At 29.3% G+C, this 18,287-nt stretch overlaps 1 protein-coding gene across 1 annotated transcript in view; it reads left to right on the top strand.

Annotated features, from left to right (window-relative positions):
• The window catches only part of LOC142322078 (lipase maturation factor 2-like), a 73,952-nt gene that overhangs the window by 21,519 nt on the left and 34,146 nt on the right, over positions 1 to 18,287 (top strand). Inside the window, exons 4-6 of the mRNA XM_075360729.1 lie at positions 5,616 to 5,821; positions 10,958 to 11,136; positions 17,784 to 17,889. Coding sequence (XP_075216844.1) covers positions 5,616 to 5,821; positions 10,958 to 11,136; positions 17,784 to 17,889 — 491 coding nt within the window. The remainder of the gene's footprint in view (positions 1 to 5,615; positions 5,822 to 10,957; positions 11,137 to 17,783; positions 17,890 to 18,287) is intronic.

Raw genomic sequence — 18,287 nt, 5'->3', positions numbered from 1 at the left:
TCATGCACTCATGTTATTAGGGCTGCACACAGTTCTGACTCAGGAATGGAGGACCTCAGCTCGGACTAGACCAATTATTGAATTGTGTCTGGGTTTTTTTTTTGTTTTAAGAGACAATAAATTTTCAGTTTTGTAAATTTTCTTTTAATCTCATAATTAATCATTTTAGTAGTAAAAATTGATTTGTTATATAAAACAGACTGAAACTGAAACATAATATTTATTACCAAGGTCTGGTTTGTTGAGTAATAAAATGATATATAAAGCTGTTTTTTTACTTGACATACTCAGTTTACACTTGTTTAACTGGTTGTTTCCTTTTTTTATTCTATTGAAATAGCATAAAAATTCTTTATTTATACTTCTCTCCTACCTTTCTTCATTATCTCCCCCTCTCATGTGTGTTTCTTCAGATTGTTTTGTATTTTTTGCTATTTTTGGTAATTTTTCAGTATTTTCTGTTAAAAAGTTAAGTTTTGTGCTTAAGAACATTGAATACTGTTTCTAATATAATATTATAAACTGTGCTAGTTTTATACAATAAATTCCAAACATAACTCAGCCCAACATTTTTCTCTTCTATTTAAAAAGCACCAGTATCATTATATAAAAATAAGACACAAATATATAGGTGCTTAACTTTTTCTTATTTTAGATTAACTATTTTTCATTTAAAAAAAATTCATGAAGGAATATTACATTTTTTGCAGCATTTTGAAGAGTTCCCTTAGTTCATTGTCATAATCAGTATTTGTAAGACACACCTTTCATTTTAGCATCTGTGTCCGACCAAGACATTTTTTTGAACATTACTTGTTTATTAGGATTTCTTGCCAATTTTTTGAGGTTGACACAAAATCTGATGCAAACTTGCTACTTTTTTTTTATACAGACGCTATTTGGAAAGTAACTTCCAATTTCTTATTAAAAAGACAATTGTTATATACGTCTTTTAGCTACTTTTCTACATAATTACCATCCAAATTAAGGCACTTGTCATATCTGTAAACAAATTTTTGAATATTTTCATAATAAAACTCTGCCACCTGTGAATTAAGCTAGGTAGTAACACAGTTTTTCAACTCCTCATTTTCAAAACACTATGTCGCTAACCATTTCTTCATTTTTGGGAAAAAATGATAGTCATTGGAAGCCAAATTAGGGCTGTATAGAGGATGGTTAAACTACTCCCATTTGAAACTGTCAATTTGGCATTGAGTGCATACTGCAGTATGCAGAGGAGTTTTGTCATGAAGAAAAACAATACTTGAACTCAGCATGCCACATTGACTGTTTTTTGTGACCTTGTCAATTTCTTCAATGTCTCGCAGTAAGCTTCAGCGTTAATTATTGTGCCTCTTTCCATAAAATCAACCATTTCCATAAAATCAACCTTTACGGTCCCAAAAAACTGATGCCAACAGTTTTTCTGAAGAAAGTATTTGATGGGTTTTGAGGTGAATTGGTTTGACTCCACTGCATTGTTTGAGCTTTTGTTTCCACTTTAACAAATTTAACCCATGTGTCATTACATCTTACAATATAGTCAAGGAATTCATCCTTCTTGTTATGGTTACAGTGAAGGAAGGTTAGTGCTGACGCATCCTCTTTTTTGTGTGTTCATCAGAAAAAAGCTTAGGCACCTAGTGAGCACAAAGTTTATTGAAGCCTAACCTATCGGTTACTATTTCATTCAGAACTATTCGCATGTGAAGAAAAAGATTTGGATAATTCTGTTATCGTTAATCAATTATTTTCTCAAATTTTCACATTAATACTTGCAACAAATGACAATTGAAGGTCGACCACTTCTTTCGTTGTCATGAATGTTTGTTTGACCTTCCTGAAGCATATGGCACCATTTGCACTGTCACTGATAATGATAGTACAGTATATGGAGGGCCATATACTGTACAAAGTACTTAATGAATTTCAGCAGCTGACATATTTTTTATGTGAAGGAAACTGATGATTCCGCACACTTCACAGACTGCAGAATTTTCTATGACATCAGCCATTTTAAATGAGTTTTACAGGAACAAACAAACGAGTGATATTTGCAGTAACACTATTAGAATCGCACTGGACCGGGCTATTTAATTCAACTGTGCAAAGATAGAATTGTTACCCGCCGCTCCTTTCATGTACAGAAGTCTGGAAGTTAATTTCTGAATAGCCCTCATATTTACCTAAAAATTAAAAACCAAATTTTAGATAACTGTACATTGAACAATAACCTACAGCTGTAAGACATATTGCATAAAAGTTTTTAACATACTACTTCTATCATTCCTAAAATCTAGTATTACAACTTTTTTAAGTCACACAATTCTTATTTTTTGTGATTTTGGACATCACATTCATTATACGATACTTAATGTAATATGATGGTATAATGTGATGCAATATTGTAAATAACAATAAGTATGTAAGAATTATGTATGTTTATACTTATTGTAATATTTTTTCATTACCTCAGTAGATGAAATTGATGTTAATGTCTTTATATTGTTACCATTTTCTAATTTAAAAAAAGTTGTAATTTTCAGCTTTAAGTGTATAAAATTTGGAGAAATTTTCATATAAACCTTTTTTTATTTTCTTATTGAGATTTGTCCCTCTCCTGGTGAAGAAAAATTTCCTTACAGTTGCAATAAGAATGATTTCAGTTAGGTTGGTCATTAACAATAATAATGAACTCTTAACTTATTTCAAGAAGCAAAACCTTTACACAAACATTATCTTGTCTCTTCTCCTAGCCAAATCTGTTTGTCATATATGAAATTTAATTGATTAGTTCTAAAATAACCAATTTTTCTTTTCATGATAATTTCTTTTTTTAGTTAGGTGAATTAAATAACTTTTTAATAAAAATTATACTCATAATTTTCTGCTTGCTAAAACATTTCCTTTGAACAGGTTTTGATTAAGGACTCTGCTTTGCTATTTTTATTGTATTTTATTCTTAATAGTCTGAAATATGCATAATCTAAGTTATTACAACATTTTAATGAGAGTTATTAAAATAAGATTCAGCCTGATCCAAAGCTCTTTAGTTTTTTAATTATTTATCATGCCTTTGTGAAGAAATGTGTAATATGGTCATTGTATTCATCAACCAGGAGAATATTGTTACAACTAGTACTTTAACAATTTGAATTCAAATAACCTTCATTACTTGTTTGATGGGAAAATAATGACAAATCACATCTGCTGTATTCAATCTTTTTTCCATCAAAATGAAGAGTTTTCACTTCAATTTAATTGCGCTTAATTTTTATTTAGGTAATTACTTTCATTATTATGTAAATATAACTCTTTTTCTTTGTTTTTATTTTATAAACTGTTTTATGTCTAAAATAATATACATGCATTTTTTACTTTTAACCAATATACCTTTTGTTTTGCAGTTTTTGCCTTATGTATTGTAATTTAAACATAATTTTACTTCACAAATTTTTTTTAATGTACTAATTTTGAACAGAAATCACAAATACCCAAAAAATAATTCAATGAGCAGTGTAAAACATTAGCTTATTACAGCACTTATTTTTGAAGATACTTAATAAAGAAATATAATAAATATCGGATTTAACATATTTTTCATTTTGACATTTAAAAGATTTTGCATTTTTAGTGCCTTTTACTATTAGTACATTGTGAAGGTAAACAAAAATTTTTACATGTTATTGTTTCTATATTAAGATATCAGAGTTATGATCAATCATACTTGTTGGTTCGTTGTGGTATTTGTAATGCATTTAATTTAGGTTTGGAACTGACGTTAACAAACAATATCAGTGCAAGGTTGGGTTGCAACCTTGGCTGGTTAGACTTTAGTATATATCGTCTTCTGTTACAACCAGTTTTCAACAGTTATAATAAAAATAAACCAATTTATAGACAGTTTAATATTATACATTATTTTAATATTACATGCATAATTTAAAAATATTTTCTTGAGCCACACTAAGCATTTTCTGTGAACAATGAACATAAGTGTAGTATGGCAATAAACAAATTGAATAAAAATGTTAATAGTTTGGACTGAGGGTGTATGTTATGTTTAGTAAACAATCAAAATGACAGAGGGGAAGTTTTGTAGGACAGGGTTGTTGAATTACCATAAATATTCAGTTACAGTAATTAAAAAATGTAAGTATTTGGCCAAGTTGGAAGACAATGTTGTAGAGGTGAAGCTTGCATTCTTCGAATAACTTCCTGTGTAGTGAATTGGGTTTTGTAGTATAGGTCTTATTGAAAAACAAAATCTGTATCTTAAAATTATATCTGATTCTGATTAATGCTGAATAAAGTATGCTTATGCCAAGTTATGCTGTTTATACATTTGTGCTCAACTTTATAGTTTAAAAAAAAAAATTGTATTTACAATAATTTTAAAAGCTAATAAATAGATGTGGAGGAAATTAAAAATATATTGCCAGCTAAGACACATCTACCACTGTGGTCTAAAAGTGGTCTTTAGTTATGAATACTTATATTTTTGTTAAACTGTTTTTTTTTTTCTTTTAAAGCCTGCAATGTTAATTTGAAAGAAAAGTGGTATGAATGTTTAAATGATTCCTTGACCTCACCACATTCAAAATAAATAACACACTTAAAGTTTATAGTAAACCCCCTACACTTATCTATGACACATTTAATCATCTGCATTTACCAGAAATATGGAGCTGTTCTACCCATGTTACATCACCCTTGAAAAGTGGACATACATACATACATGTTTAGCTAACTACCCTGAGGAATTCTTAATATAAAACACGTAACGCTTGTTTAGAAAGCCTACTTAAAATACATACTAAAGAAAAGTTATAACAAAAATAATGACAGAAAATGCATAACACAGACATTTAACAATCATTCATTATTGAACATTTTCAGAAAAGAAAGCTTTTTATTTTCCTTTCAAAACTATAAACAGAATACACAATAGCAGGCTGATAAAACACATGCTATTAAACACAGTAACCCTAGCATATTCAATTTAAACTACTATGATTCTGCCAAATACTTATCTCCCAGTCTGAATGCACATTCACTCATAGATACAAAGAACACATTAAAGTAGAATCAGCCTTGTTAATAGCTCATGAATACAGAACACGCTGAAGCATTAGCTGTAATGTGCTAATTATATACATACCATATTGAAATTGGATCACAATTCTGTTTGACTAATATAAATTTTTTAAAAACTACAAAATTTGACAAAAACAACATAGTTAAGTACAACATATATTGGATATATTATTTGATAAATTAGTAAATTTGTTTCCTTTGAAAATTGACCCAATTGTGCTACTAGTAACTCTGATGAAAAAGTTGGCGCTAAATTACTCTAAAAGACCCATTAGATGGATAACTTCCTTGTGATTTGAAAGTGATTAATTTATCATTTTTCATTAAACCTAAACTGTTAACTGTTTAATGAAGAAGTAATAATTTGAAAATGAACTAGTGGTGCATATATAATTTTACGATCGCTCTGTATTGATTTTGTGATTTGTTAGATAAGTTTTTTTTTAAATTGAATTTTTACTTTTATTTGGTACAGGAAATCAAGATTTAAAATAAATTGTGTTAATTGTTTAAAGGGATGTACTCCTACTTGAAGCTGGATTTCTGTGCATTTTGGTAGCACCTTTCAGATACCGCCCAGGAACTAGAAGACGTCCAACACCTTCAGCACCTAGTGAAAAAGTATCATTTTGGTTGGTCCGTTGGTTGTTATTTAGATTGATATTTTCTTCTGGTATAATTAAATTAATTAGTGGATGTCCTTCATGGTGGGGCCTTACTGGTCAGTAAATCTGTTATTTTACTTCTAATTAAAAATACAAGTCCTTGTGATCTCTAAAATCACAAGGAAGACTATTTTCCTTACAATGAAAAAAAACCTGTTTGTTTAATCATTTTAATCTTACTTGTTTAAGATGCTACTGAAAAATTGACTGTTAACTAAGAATTTTAAAAATACTTTATTTACAATACATATACAATGATTTTAAAATAGTATAAAAAAAATATTTAGTTCCAAAGTTGTTGTAATTCATAACTTTAATTTTTTTAGATATTACCTTCAGTATTTGCTGAAATATGTTCTGGACATAAAGTAAATTATATTTTGTGCAGATTGTATTTTTTTTTTAATTTGATAATTGAAAAACAGATATGTTAATTAAGTTTGCACTAACTTTCAAAGAGTGCAAATTACCAAAACATCTGTCCAAATAGCACTTGAAAAAAAAATGAAGCATCTGATAAATAATATAACCACTGTTTTCAACTCTATGAATGCGATAAAATTGTTAAAGAAAAAATAACAATAAAAAGCTTTACCAGTAACATTTGAATTTTATATTGGGTAATTTGGTATAGTTTGAATCAAAATATATTTACATATACAGTCAAATTCCTATAACTCGAAAATTTCTAAACTCAAAATTTATTCTAATTCCTGGCATATTACATTATACAGAAATATAATTCCTTTAATTCAAACTAAAAAATTTGATTAGTTTATTACAAAAAATCAAAAAAATCTGATGTTGACACTACATGACGTCCTTGTACAGCTATTAAATTACATTTACATATTTTTTTAAAACGAAGGTACATAAAATTTTATTTCATTAAAACTTCTGATATTTTTTCATATTTTTTTTTGTTTTAAATGTTACTGAGTTATTATTTATTGTAATTTTTTTATAATCGGAGGTTAATAATTATTAATAAATCAATATATTTAAAGTAAAAAAAAGATGATGAAGTCTGATTCAAACCAGTGTGCCTTCCCCTTATAAGATCCAAATATTTCATTAATTAAAATTCTATTTGGTTATAACTCTGGAACCAATGAAAATGTTCCACTTATGATATCGTTGAAAAGATCTTGATGAGGGCTTATTACTGAAGTTAAGAAAGAGTCCAAAATCCAAATTTTTTTGATTTTTGGACACTGGACACTTTTGGTCCAGTCCAGTTGATTGCAATCAAAAGGTGATGTCTACAAGTAGATATTACAACAGTCATAAATCCAAAATTTCACCATCCTGCGGCTAATTGTTTTTGAGTTATGCGAGATACATGTGTACAAACGTCATGCTGAAACTAGTAAAAATGAATATTTCCGTTGAAATTTGAAACCAAAAGTTCTCACAATCACAATACTTCCTTTACTTCGTACAAGGAAGTAAAAAACTTAAATTTAACATTAGGCCTATAATACTGATCATTTTTTCAGTTCAGAAATATGAAACAATCATGATTCACTTCCTGTATTGTGCGATAACAAAAAAGAAAGACTCAACATACAGTTAAAGAAGGAAGCAAAATCTTATACATCAGGCGTCAGTATTCACCAGAACTTGTTTGTCGTAAGAAGTTTCAGTCAATGTGTCTTTATAACCATCTCAGCTCGTATGCATAGTTTTCGTGTGTCTGTTTTGAGTTTATTTGCTACTGAAAACAAGGGCGTTCTTATTCTGTTTTAGAGAGGTTTAAAAACAGTCGTAATCAAGATTTATCTATCTGTGGACCAAATTTACATGAAAAAGCTGAGTACTTTGTGAGACTGTTTAATTGTATGGATTTCAAAGCTAGTGTGGGTTGGCTTAATAAGTTTAGTTAGGCATGGAATAATTTTTTAAATGTGTGGTGAAAGTGCTAGTGTAATTGAAGAAGTTTGTTATACGTGGATAAACAGTATGCTAAAAGAAAAATTATGAGCACATACAACGAATCAGACATTTTTAACACTGATGAAACTGGACTGCGATAAATTCTGTGGTGGGAAACGAAGTAAAGACCGCATCACAGTTCTTTTAGATGCAAAGTTGTTGGGGACAGAAAATTTGAAAACTCTCTTAATTGGTAAATCGAAAATTCCATGTTATTTTGCTAACTTTAAATCTTTGCCTATTCAGTACGAACCCAATAAAAAATTGTGGGTTTTAGAGTGAAATCTTTGAAAAATGGTTATTCAAATCAGATCATTATTAATATCATTCGAAAAATAGAAAGATTGTTCTATTTATTGACAACTGCCTGGCACATCTAAAATCATTTCCTCAGGAATTGTTATCGATAAAATGAGTTTTCTTTCCACTAAATGTTACCTCTAAACTCTAATCAAATGGTTCAGGACATCATACAAAATTTTAAACAAATTTATTGAAAAAGGATTATAATGAAAATGTTACCAGAAATTAATCTTCTTCATTGTCTATGGGAAGTTAAAAAATCTTGGAATGATGTAACTGAACTAACAATTTTTAACTTTTAAAAAAGCTGGATTTAAAAGCCCATAACAACCCGTTATTTTGTCAGAAAGTGAACAAACTAGTTGTGAAAACCTTTGGTATAAGCAACAATAATAGTGATGACTGTGATAATGAATGGCAGTCAGTTAGCAATGTTTTCCAAGTACCCATTGACATAACTTTTCAGGATTATGTTTACTATTGAAGATTTGGTAGTAGCCGAATACTCTGTTGACAAAGATATTGTAATCAATACGATTAACGCAAAGGCAAATGAAAATGACACCATACAGACTGATTCGGATAACGACAATGATGAAACTATCCTGCATACCACCTCAGATTTAATGGGAGTTACAGATAACGGTGATTCTGTTGAATAATTTGTTGTGTCAAAAGATGACCAGAATCAGTTTTTGCCACGGTGGCAGATATAGAAAAATGGTTGGCTACACTGCATCAGAATAAACATCAGACAACTATCAACAATTTTTTTAATCAGTTCTTCAGTTTTTATTTTATTTTTTATAATTTTAATTTTGATTTTATTTTAACTGAAAAACTTGAAAACACAATCCTTGAACTTAAAACTGAACCATGTTTTATATACAACAATTATATATTTTACTCTTCATAATAAGTTATAGCCTTTTGTATTCTTCATTCATTAGTAATTTTTGTGCAATAAATTGATTATCAGTGAGAAAAAATGTGGTTAATGGTACATTATTTTTGTGTACATTTATTAGCCTACATTTTGTTTAGTGTGTGTCTTCTGTGGTAATGAATACTCTTCAGGTAAGTTAACTAACTACAGACATACTATATATAAGTACTAACCAGTAGTACGTACTGTATACTGTATTTATAATGTTGAATCATTTTCTATGACAATATTGCTGTGATATAATAAGACTATATGGAAAAAATGTAATATTTTCTTAAATAGTGCCATACATTTTATGTGAGTGAATTTACAGTGGGTAGTAATTTCAAAACATGTATGTTTCTCTAACTCATATTTTCCCAAGTTTTTTTTTTTTACTCCCTTGAATATTTGAGTTATGGGAATTCCCCTGTATGTATAAATGGTTATAAAAGTTTCTTCAAGGTACATATTATTTCAAATAACTTCATCTCTTGTAATTGGATTATTATTGTCAAATATAAAATAATGTTTGTTTTCATGTTTGCTATATATATATATATATATACGTAAATCTATGCTAGTTTTAAAATATATCTTATTATGTGATTTTTGTTTTTATCTTGTTTTTATTCAGGGTATTGACTTTTGCAACTTTTTTTCCTGTTTTTTGACTCCAGGAGTCACTGTCAGGTATTACTTCAGAAGATAATAGGTATGAGTGTAAGTGAAATGTCTTGTACAGTCTCAGGTTGACCATTTATGAGATATGTGGTTAATTGAAACGCAACCACCAAAGAACACCAGCATCCATGAGCTAGTATTCAAATCCATATAAAAGTAACTGCCTTTACTTTGAATGTTGGAACTCTTGACTTTGAAATCAGCTGATCTGCGAACACGCATTCTCCACTAGACCAACCCAGTGGGTTGACTTGTGCAGCTTAGTTGAACTTAGGTGTCTGCAGTGTGTCCCTTATTCATATAATATTGTTACCTAGAACTTGTTTCATCACATGTTATAATATTCTGTCAGATTTTTAAATTTGTTAAAATTTTAATTAACTACTACCTAGAAGTAAGTACTACCTAGAAGTTTTACATAAAATACATTAGGCAATCCAGAGAAAGTGACCTGAACTTTGGAGAGACAACTGGTGAATTTTACACCACAATATAGCAGCGCACACCGCTTTGCTTATCTATCAAACTGTTCTTGGTGAAACATAACACCATTGTGATGCCACAACCACCCTATTCTCCAGACATGGCTCCCTGTGACTTTTTCTTATTTCCCAAACTTAAAAGGACTCTCAAGGGACAATGTTTTTCAACAATAAATGAGATAAAGGTGAAATCGCAAATTGATCTCAAGGCGGTATCAAAGAGGCATTTCAGCAGTAGTTTTCAATCTGGAAACTGCTAGAAAAAGTATATAAATTTATCCTTTTTGTTCAAACATTTGTGTGTGTGTGTGTGTGTATATATATTATTATCAAATAAGCGTAATAAAAATAGCACATACTGCTAATTACTTCAAAAATTCCACTTGATGATTTCATGGTACATAAATACTAAAGAAAAACATTTTTCTTTAAAATTTAGAAAAGAAGGATGTTACTCCTTCCTGGTCAGATTGTTAACTACCTGTTAGTCAAATTTAACTATCAGATTAAGGATAAAAAAGATTAATCCTTTTATAAATTTTAAAGAAAAATATTTTATATATCTGATGAAGCAGTACACTGTGAACACTAATGTAAGAGAATTTTAAAAATAATAAGTAGTAGCGATATTTTATATTTTATTTGATAATCATTCTATACTGCTAAGATGCTAAATTACAAATTTTATGATGTGTATATGAATATCTCAATCAGAACATGAAGTAATATCCAAAATATAACTGCATATGTGTTTTCTATATTAAATTATTTTATTTATTGTTTGGCAATTTTACTTGTGAAATTTTTTTAGTTAAATAATTATTATTTTTTTATAAAATGTATATTATTTTCTTTTTTTTCAGCATTAAATATTCATTTTGAGTCTATGGTTCTTCCGAGTCCTTTGGCATATTATTGTCACTATTTACCACCTTGGTTCTTGAAACTAAATACAGTATTTGCAAATTTCGCTGAGCTATTTCTTCCAGTATTATTCTTTTTCCCTCTACAATCTATTAAAACAATAGCATTTTATATTCAGGTAATTTGAGCAATATTTAATTATTACAGAAATAAAAATATTTTTATTTGATGTATATGTGCATGAAGGCATCACACACGTACCAGAAGTAAGTGGTATATTATGGTAATGGTATTACCATGGTTAATGATACTGTTGCATTGTTGTCATATTTTTATATCGTACCCTACTAAAGGGCATTTGTATGTGTGTGCATCTTCCTTAGCTTAGCACTGGAATACATTAATAGCAGAAAATCCTGATTCGTTAGTACATATCTCGTGGTGGTCAGGTGTATACTTGTATTATTATATATCGATATATATGCGAAATATATATTAATAATATATATTATCATTCGAATATTAACTCGTTCTTTGACTATGTATATGAGATGGACTAAGTTGCTAAGTGAAAAAAATGCCCCTTGAACTTATGCAACCTTGTTTACATTCATATTTTCATAGTGAAAGATAACCTAGCCTGTTTCGGTAAGTTTGGCTCTAAAATTTGCGCATGTTTGAAATACATAGTTTTACCAAAGTGTAGGGTCTACCTACTATAACAATGGACTGGAACTAAATGATAACACACTATTAGTTTTATAAACAAGTGAGATACATATTCGAGTATACAGTTGCTCCTAGAAGTTCTGTACAAGTAGCAACCAAAGTTTTGGGAAAATTTAGTACTTCTTAACCGGATCTGAATTTTCAGATGAAAATTGCAAATATCTCAGAATGGATTTCACAACAAGCTTTGGTGGTGATATGTAAGAATGTCAAAGCCATAACTTCAAATCGTTATATCAATTTTCATCATTAAAAAAAAGAAATTTTTACACAAGAGGTAATCAGTTTTGGACACCTAGTAATCCCATTCCAAGATACCACCCGCCAGGGCAACCTGCCCGGAGTGCCTAGGTGCGGAGGTGTGCCACCTTGTAGCTAGTTAATTTTTAATCTGTTTAGGCATTATTGTGGTTCATTAACAGTTATGTAGACTAAACAGTTAAACGTCCACTGATGGTCACTTAGTAGGTATTATATGACAATCTTTTATGTACTTGTATTTACTATAATATATAACTATAATATTCATAGTATCAGTATTATTCTTCTACAATAAAGATGTCTTCACAACAAATAATATATAGAATATTGGCTCATCCTCTTCATTTAAAAGAAAAAAAATAATTATAACATTTAAAATAATTACAATTTTGAAAACTTACTTACTGGAAATGAACAAAGAAACTGTGATGGTGTTTTATCCCTTTTCATTACAGTCGGTGAATAATTAATGTATAAAATAATGTGAGTGATATTAGCAATAATTAGAAATAATAAAAATTAGGAAAATACTTTTTAGTTGGTAGTAATTAGCATGGTCTATTATTTGCATGTTTGTATTATATTTTAAATATGAGGCACATTCATAAAGTAAGGGCTGTCTGTTTATATTTAAATATTAATGTGATGGTGTTTTATCCCTTTTCATTACAGTCGGTGAATAATTAATGTATAAAATAATGTGAGTGATATTAGCAATAATTAGAAATAATAAAAATTAGGAAAATACTTTTTAGTTGGTGGTAATTAGCATGGTCTATTATTTGCATGTTTGTATTATATTTTAAATATGAGGCACATTCATAAAGTAAGGGCTGTCTGTTTATATTTAAATATTAATGTGTCTGAATGCAGTTTCACGCATGCAGGGCCATCGGTTATTTACAAAGCCACTGCAGTTGTTTTGATTCAGTAGTCATTGCCTGTTGGTGAATGCAGATTGCAATATAAGTGACAGTCATTTCTCCCACCAGTTGTGAAGTGCGCACTGATTTGATATTTTTATGCAAAAGGATCTTCAACTGTTGAAATTCATCAGGAGTTGTGCCTAATGTATGGACTTACAGTAATGAGTGAAGGAAAGGTTAGACAATGGTGTCGAGACTAAAAATGGCCGCACAGATGGGCATGACGAAGAACGAAGTGCCAGGCCCAGTTTTCAGACTAATGAAATCGTTGAAGAAGTGAACCGAAAACTGCAGTGTGATTGGAGATTGTTGATTAATGCTCTGGCTGATGAATTTCTTCATGTTGGACACACCTCCATCTACACGATTGTCGCAGGAAAGCTCAGATATAACAAACTATGTGCAAGATGAGTACCAAAAATACTCACCGACTGCCACAAAGAGCAAAGAATTTGCAGTGGACGAGCATTTTTGGATTGCTATTGACAAGATGGAAATGAGTTGTTTTCCCACATTGTTATGGGTTACAAGATGTGGATTTCCTACATCAACACAGAATTGAAACAACAGTCAATGCAGTGGCGCCATTCAAGTTCCCTAAACCAAAAAAGTTTAAGCAATCTCTGTACTCACATCGAAAAATGTTGGCTAATGTTTTTTGGGATGAAAAGGGTGTCATTTTGGTTGATGTCATGGAATGTGGATCAACAATTACAGCTGACGTGTACTGTAAAATGCTCACCAAACTGAGACATTTGATCTAAAATCAACAATGCGGGAAACTGTTGTTCGGCGTAAACCTCCTTCATGACAATGCGTGTCCCCACACTGCTACCTTAACCAAGAAGAAGATTCAAGATGTTCGTTGGGAACTTTTTAACCACCCTCCATATAGGTTATTTTTTAATGAATATTATTAGTTTACAATCTAAATTATTATTATTATTACTTTAGAAAAAAAAAACATTTTTCAAAGGTAAATGTTCGTTACAACAATAGTGAAATTTTAGAAACTTAATGTTTGAAAAATGTTAGTGTTTTCACAAGATTATATTCTTAGATGAAATTGTCTTTATACACTATCAAAAAACACAATAAAATAAAAATATTTCTTCAATCAAGAACTAAAAAATATACTCAGTTAGGCCTATATAGGTTGTGAAATTAAGTCATTTTTTCTCTTGAATCAGTTAGAATAGAGAATGAATCCTGACAATCGTTCAGATAAATCAGAAATTGGCCGGTGGATGTGTTGAGGATGGTCAGTACGATCTTCAAAATGAAAATGCGATAATAAATTTTCAAATCTGTTTACACTCATAACGCAACAAAAAATATCATATCCTCTTCCATCAGTAGCCCACATTGCTCGTGTGCCTTCATGATTAGATTTAAAAATTGTGTAGTAAAAAAGCAAACCAACAGAGGCCTTCATTTCAGTAAGGTCTATATTGTGCTTATCTGCAACGTTTGGGTTTTTTTGAGAATTCTTTAACTATTTGAAGTTATACATTAGTAAGGTCTATGATTCTGCATAATAGGTCATTGTCAATAATTAGACCCCAAGTTTCAATTTGTTCTGGTTTCGAACCTAAAGCATTGTTTTAGTCCTGGAAGCTTCACCATGATATTGTGCTGTTGAGTTCTGGTATTTCCTTTGTGAAGACATTCAGCTGACCATTTTAAGCCCATTTTTACAGTAATAAAAACAATGTAGTGTCCCAAAGATCAGAAGTTATTTCACCATCCGAATTATCTTTACTTTGTTCAGATGAAATGTTGTGATCACTTTCAATAACATAGTCTTTACGTCTGGATCATCTACATTACCAAGGTTTTCATAAAATAAATTTTCAGTCAAACTATTTATGACTTCAGGATCATCAGTTGAAATATTACTAACACTAGAATCGCTATTCATCATATACAGTTCAGATAGTTCCAAAATACATAACGAAAAATGTAATTACCTTTAACAGAATAATAAAGTTTTTTACCTCTAAGAAAATGTATAACAATTATATCGAAAAAAGACTCGTAACTTAAAAATAATGAAAAAAGAATGAATTAATTAAAAAATAGACTACAAAAAGAAGTACACTCACTACGAGGTGCAGCACACAAAACCGACAAACATTAGAATATAGCAGCGTACAACAACTACTGTTACAAAGGACCGCATTATGACAACATTATACTAACAAGCACTGAAGGTCACAACTTAGAATGGTGATTGAAAGAAGAGAACATGTGCGAAAGGTACTTGTGTGGTGAGGGTGTTGAGAGACTTTCTTCATGTGTGAGGGACACCATTTCAAAATATTCGAGCAATATGATATAACTCAGTTAGTGAGTTAAGGGTTAATAGAATTTAAAATATAATTTAACTGTACAGAAGAATAATATGAATCTTAAAAAGAATAATTCCAGTAAAATAATATATATATATATACATCAAGCAGAAAGAAATAGGGTTCTATATATTTTTAAAAGATCAGCATTATGGTAGGTTTTTCATTTTTATCCGTCATATTGAATCTTAATAATTTTTTTAAATAGGAAGGTGGACATATGATGTATGATTTCTATTAAATATTTTAAAGAAAAACAACGGTGAAATCGGTTTTTCTGTTAATGTCTTTGTTATAAAGTTATAAGAATTCAAATTTGCAATGACAGAAAAATCATGTTAACAATAAAATGAGGTAAAATGCACTGCATGAACAATTTTATTGCATTTTACATTCATAATGCATACAATAACGAACTTCAAAGACTGCTAATGTATTGATGATAATAAACATTGGGCATGATAATAGCAAAATCATGTTGTAAGATACTTACCCTTATAAATATGTTGAAATAAAAAGGTGAAATAGAGTTAATAAGTTGCATTGTTGTAAATTAACAGTCTGATTTGTTTCATTTATGATAAGTAACAAATATCAGCTGATATTAATGCTGGGAGTTAATTTTATTTATAAAATAATATAATTTTCTATAGCTACTTAATTTGTTGTTGTGTTGTTAGTTATTATCATTTATAATTATCAGTATTATAGTACTGTTTAAAATTCATTATTATATGCTTTATGTTTTTTATTATTATTATTATACATTGTCAAGTTACTGATAAAGTATTGCATAAAGTACTGATAAAGTATTTACCAGAAGTATCATTCCCTAAATAACTAACTACAAAGCAGAGTGATCAAGAGCTAAAGATATTTCTGATAAATTTATAAATAAAGAGTAAGGAAAATTAACATTTAAATTAAAATTTTACCCAAATAAACTTTGAGAGTGTCTTTTCTGTTATTCTTTCCTATTATAAGTATGAAACTAATAGACTTAGCCAACATAGAGTTGCATGAAACCAGTTATGCAATTCTTGTCTCTATTACTTTGGTGGAAAATTAAGTGGAAGATTTAAGTATATAGGTGTGCAAGTAAAGAAGTATTTTAAAAAAATGTTGATATTCGCTCCAACCCTAAACTTTTTATATTAAAAGTTTGTACTAATATTTAGAAGTCATACAAAATTTTTAAATTTAGTTCGGTTATCAAGCAGATAACAGACAGCAAAAAAAAAAAAAAGTTATTATATTCCTCATGAATGAAATTGCCCAAATACATAATAAGTAACATACTAATGTAGTGGAATCATCTAATGGAGGATAAGAATGTAACCTCTCTACCTGCTCCCCTTAATCAATTTTTGCCAAAAATATATGTTATCAGTATTTTGTTCGCAGAAATCATTGTGCCATGTTTCATCCAAATTGGCTCATCCAGTTTGGAGATATCAAGTAAAAAACAGGCCAGTACTAAAATTGTGCTTTTTTCCCCCTTTCAAGATCAACCCTTATACTTTGAAATACTTTTCTTTACTTTACTTTAAATACTTTTATTTAAAAACTCACTAATCCTGATGAAACAAACAAGAAAATAAAAATTCATGTCATAGAAAGGGAAAACCCTGTATTTCAAAGTTAACAAACGTAGATATAAAAATTGTCATGAATACACCCAAGAACCATTATTTTTTCTTATGCCATCTAATTTTAAAAGTCTTCAAGTTATAATATGTAATAATAGAGAATCCCTATGACAATATTTCAGTGATGTCACTTATTTCATTAAGAGAATTTAGCATTGTCAATAAATTGTGGGAGAAGGAAATACATCTAATGTGAATAATTAAACAGATATGACATTAAATTTAACTGCTAAATAATTAAAAATTATTTTTAATAAAACTACTCCAATAATTTAGCAGTGCCTGCATTCGTCGCCAAGATGAAAAAACGCTGCATAAAAACTGTGCTATACTGAAATTGGGGCTTTCAGAACACTATCTGTACTATAATGGTGAATGCACTAACTTGCTCTACTCTACCAGAGTAAAGTGAAAAGCCTTACCTTGTGGATTGTAGCCTTACCTGAGGATTGTTAATAAAATTATAATAAAACCTAACCTTTCAAAATTGTGTTTTCTAATTGGGAAACCTGGTTTGATATTTTTCACTCTTTATGTAACATAGAAGAAATACTTTATTATACATAGGGCATTGCAAAGGGTGCTATGAAAATTTCTTCGGTGTTACAGTGTCGTGACCGATCATAAGTTTATCTTTTCATTAGTAGCATGTATTACAAGGTAATTATCTAGTTATTGCCTAATTATGTATACCATTCAACAGGTTTGCTGAAAAATTGAAGTGCTTGTCTACCACTAATTGTACTGTCTACCAATAAATAGGAGAGTAACTAGTTGAAATTACTTCTTATAAGTATGGAAATCTAATAATATATACACATTGAACATATGCAGTTTTAGTATGTGTTTTATTTTAACAGTATTTTTATTCAATATTGAATTTATTCGATTTGTTTTATTCTTTTGCAGTTATTCCTACAGATATGCATTATTATCACTGGTAATTTCAATTTCTTTAACTTCCTTACTATCACATTACTTATTTCATTATTAGATGACAGAGTATTTTATAAATGTAAGTATAAATTTTAAATTAATTCAGTAGTTAACGTTTATATTTCTTTCTATTGCATTCTTGAAATGTTCTATTTAATTGTTAAATGTTAAGTGTTTGCAATATTATTATGATATGCAATTTATTTATAAATGCTTAATATTATTTACATTTACCAGTTAAATATAAATAAAGTATGTATAAATATTATAATGATATAATTGTTTATATAATGTACCGTATTTACTAAACATCCATCTACCACGACATTTGTTGTTAGGACACGTTTGAACTGTTTGCTTTTACCCAAATAGGAAATGATAATAACATTTATCAGAGTGGTATTTTTTTTTGTATTAAAACTCTGTTCATAATTTTCTCAATGAGAAATTATCCCAATGATAGGTAGTGGTAAACAG

The sequence above is a fragment of the Lycorma delicatula genome, chromosome 3, assembly GCF_047948215.1.
Source record: "Lycorma delicatula isolate Av1 chromosome 3, ASM4794821v1, whole genome shotgun sequence".
NCBI classification, from domain to species: Eukaryota; Metazoa; Arthropoda; class Insecta; order Hemiptera; family Fulgoridae; genus Lycorma; species Lycorma delicatula.
This window is presented reverse-complemented; position numbering and strand designations above follow the sequence as displayed.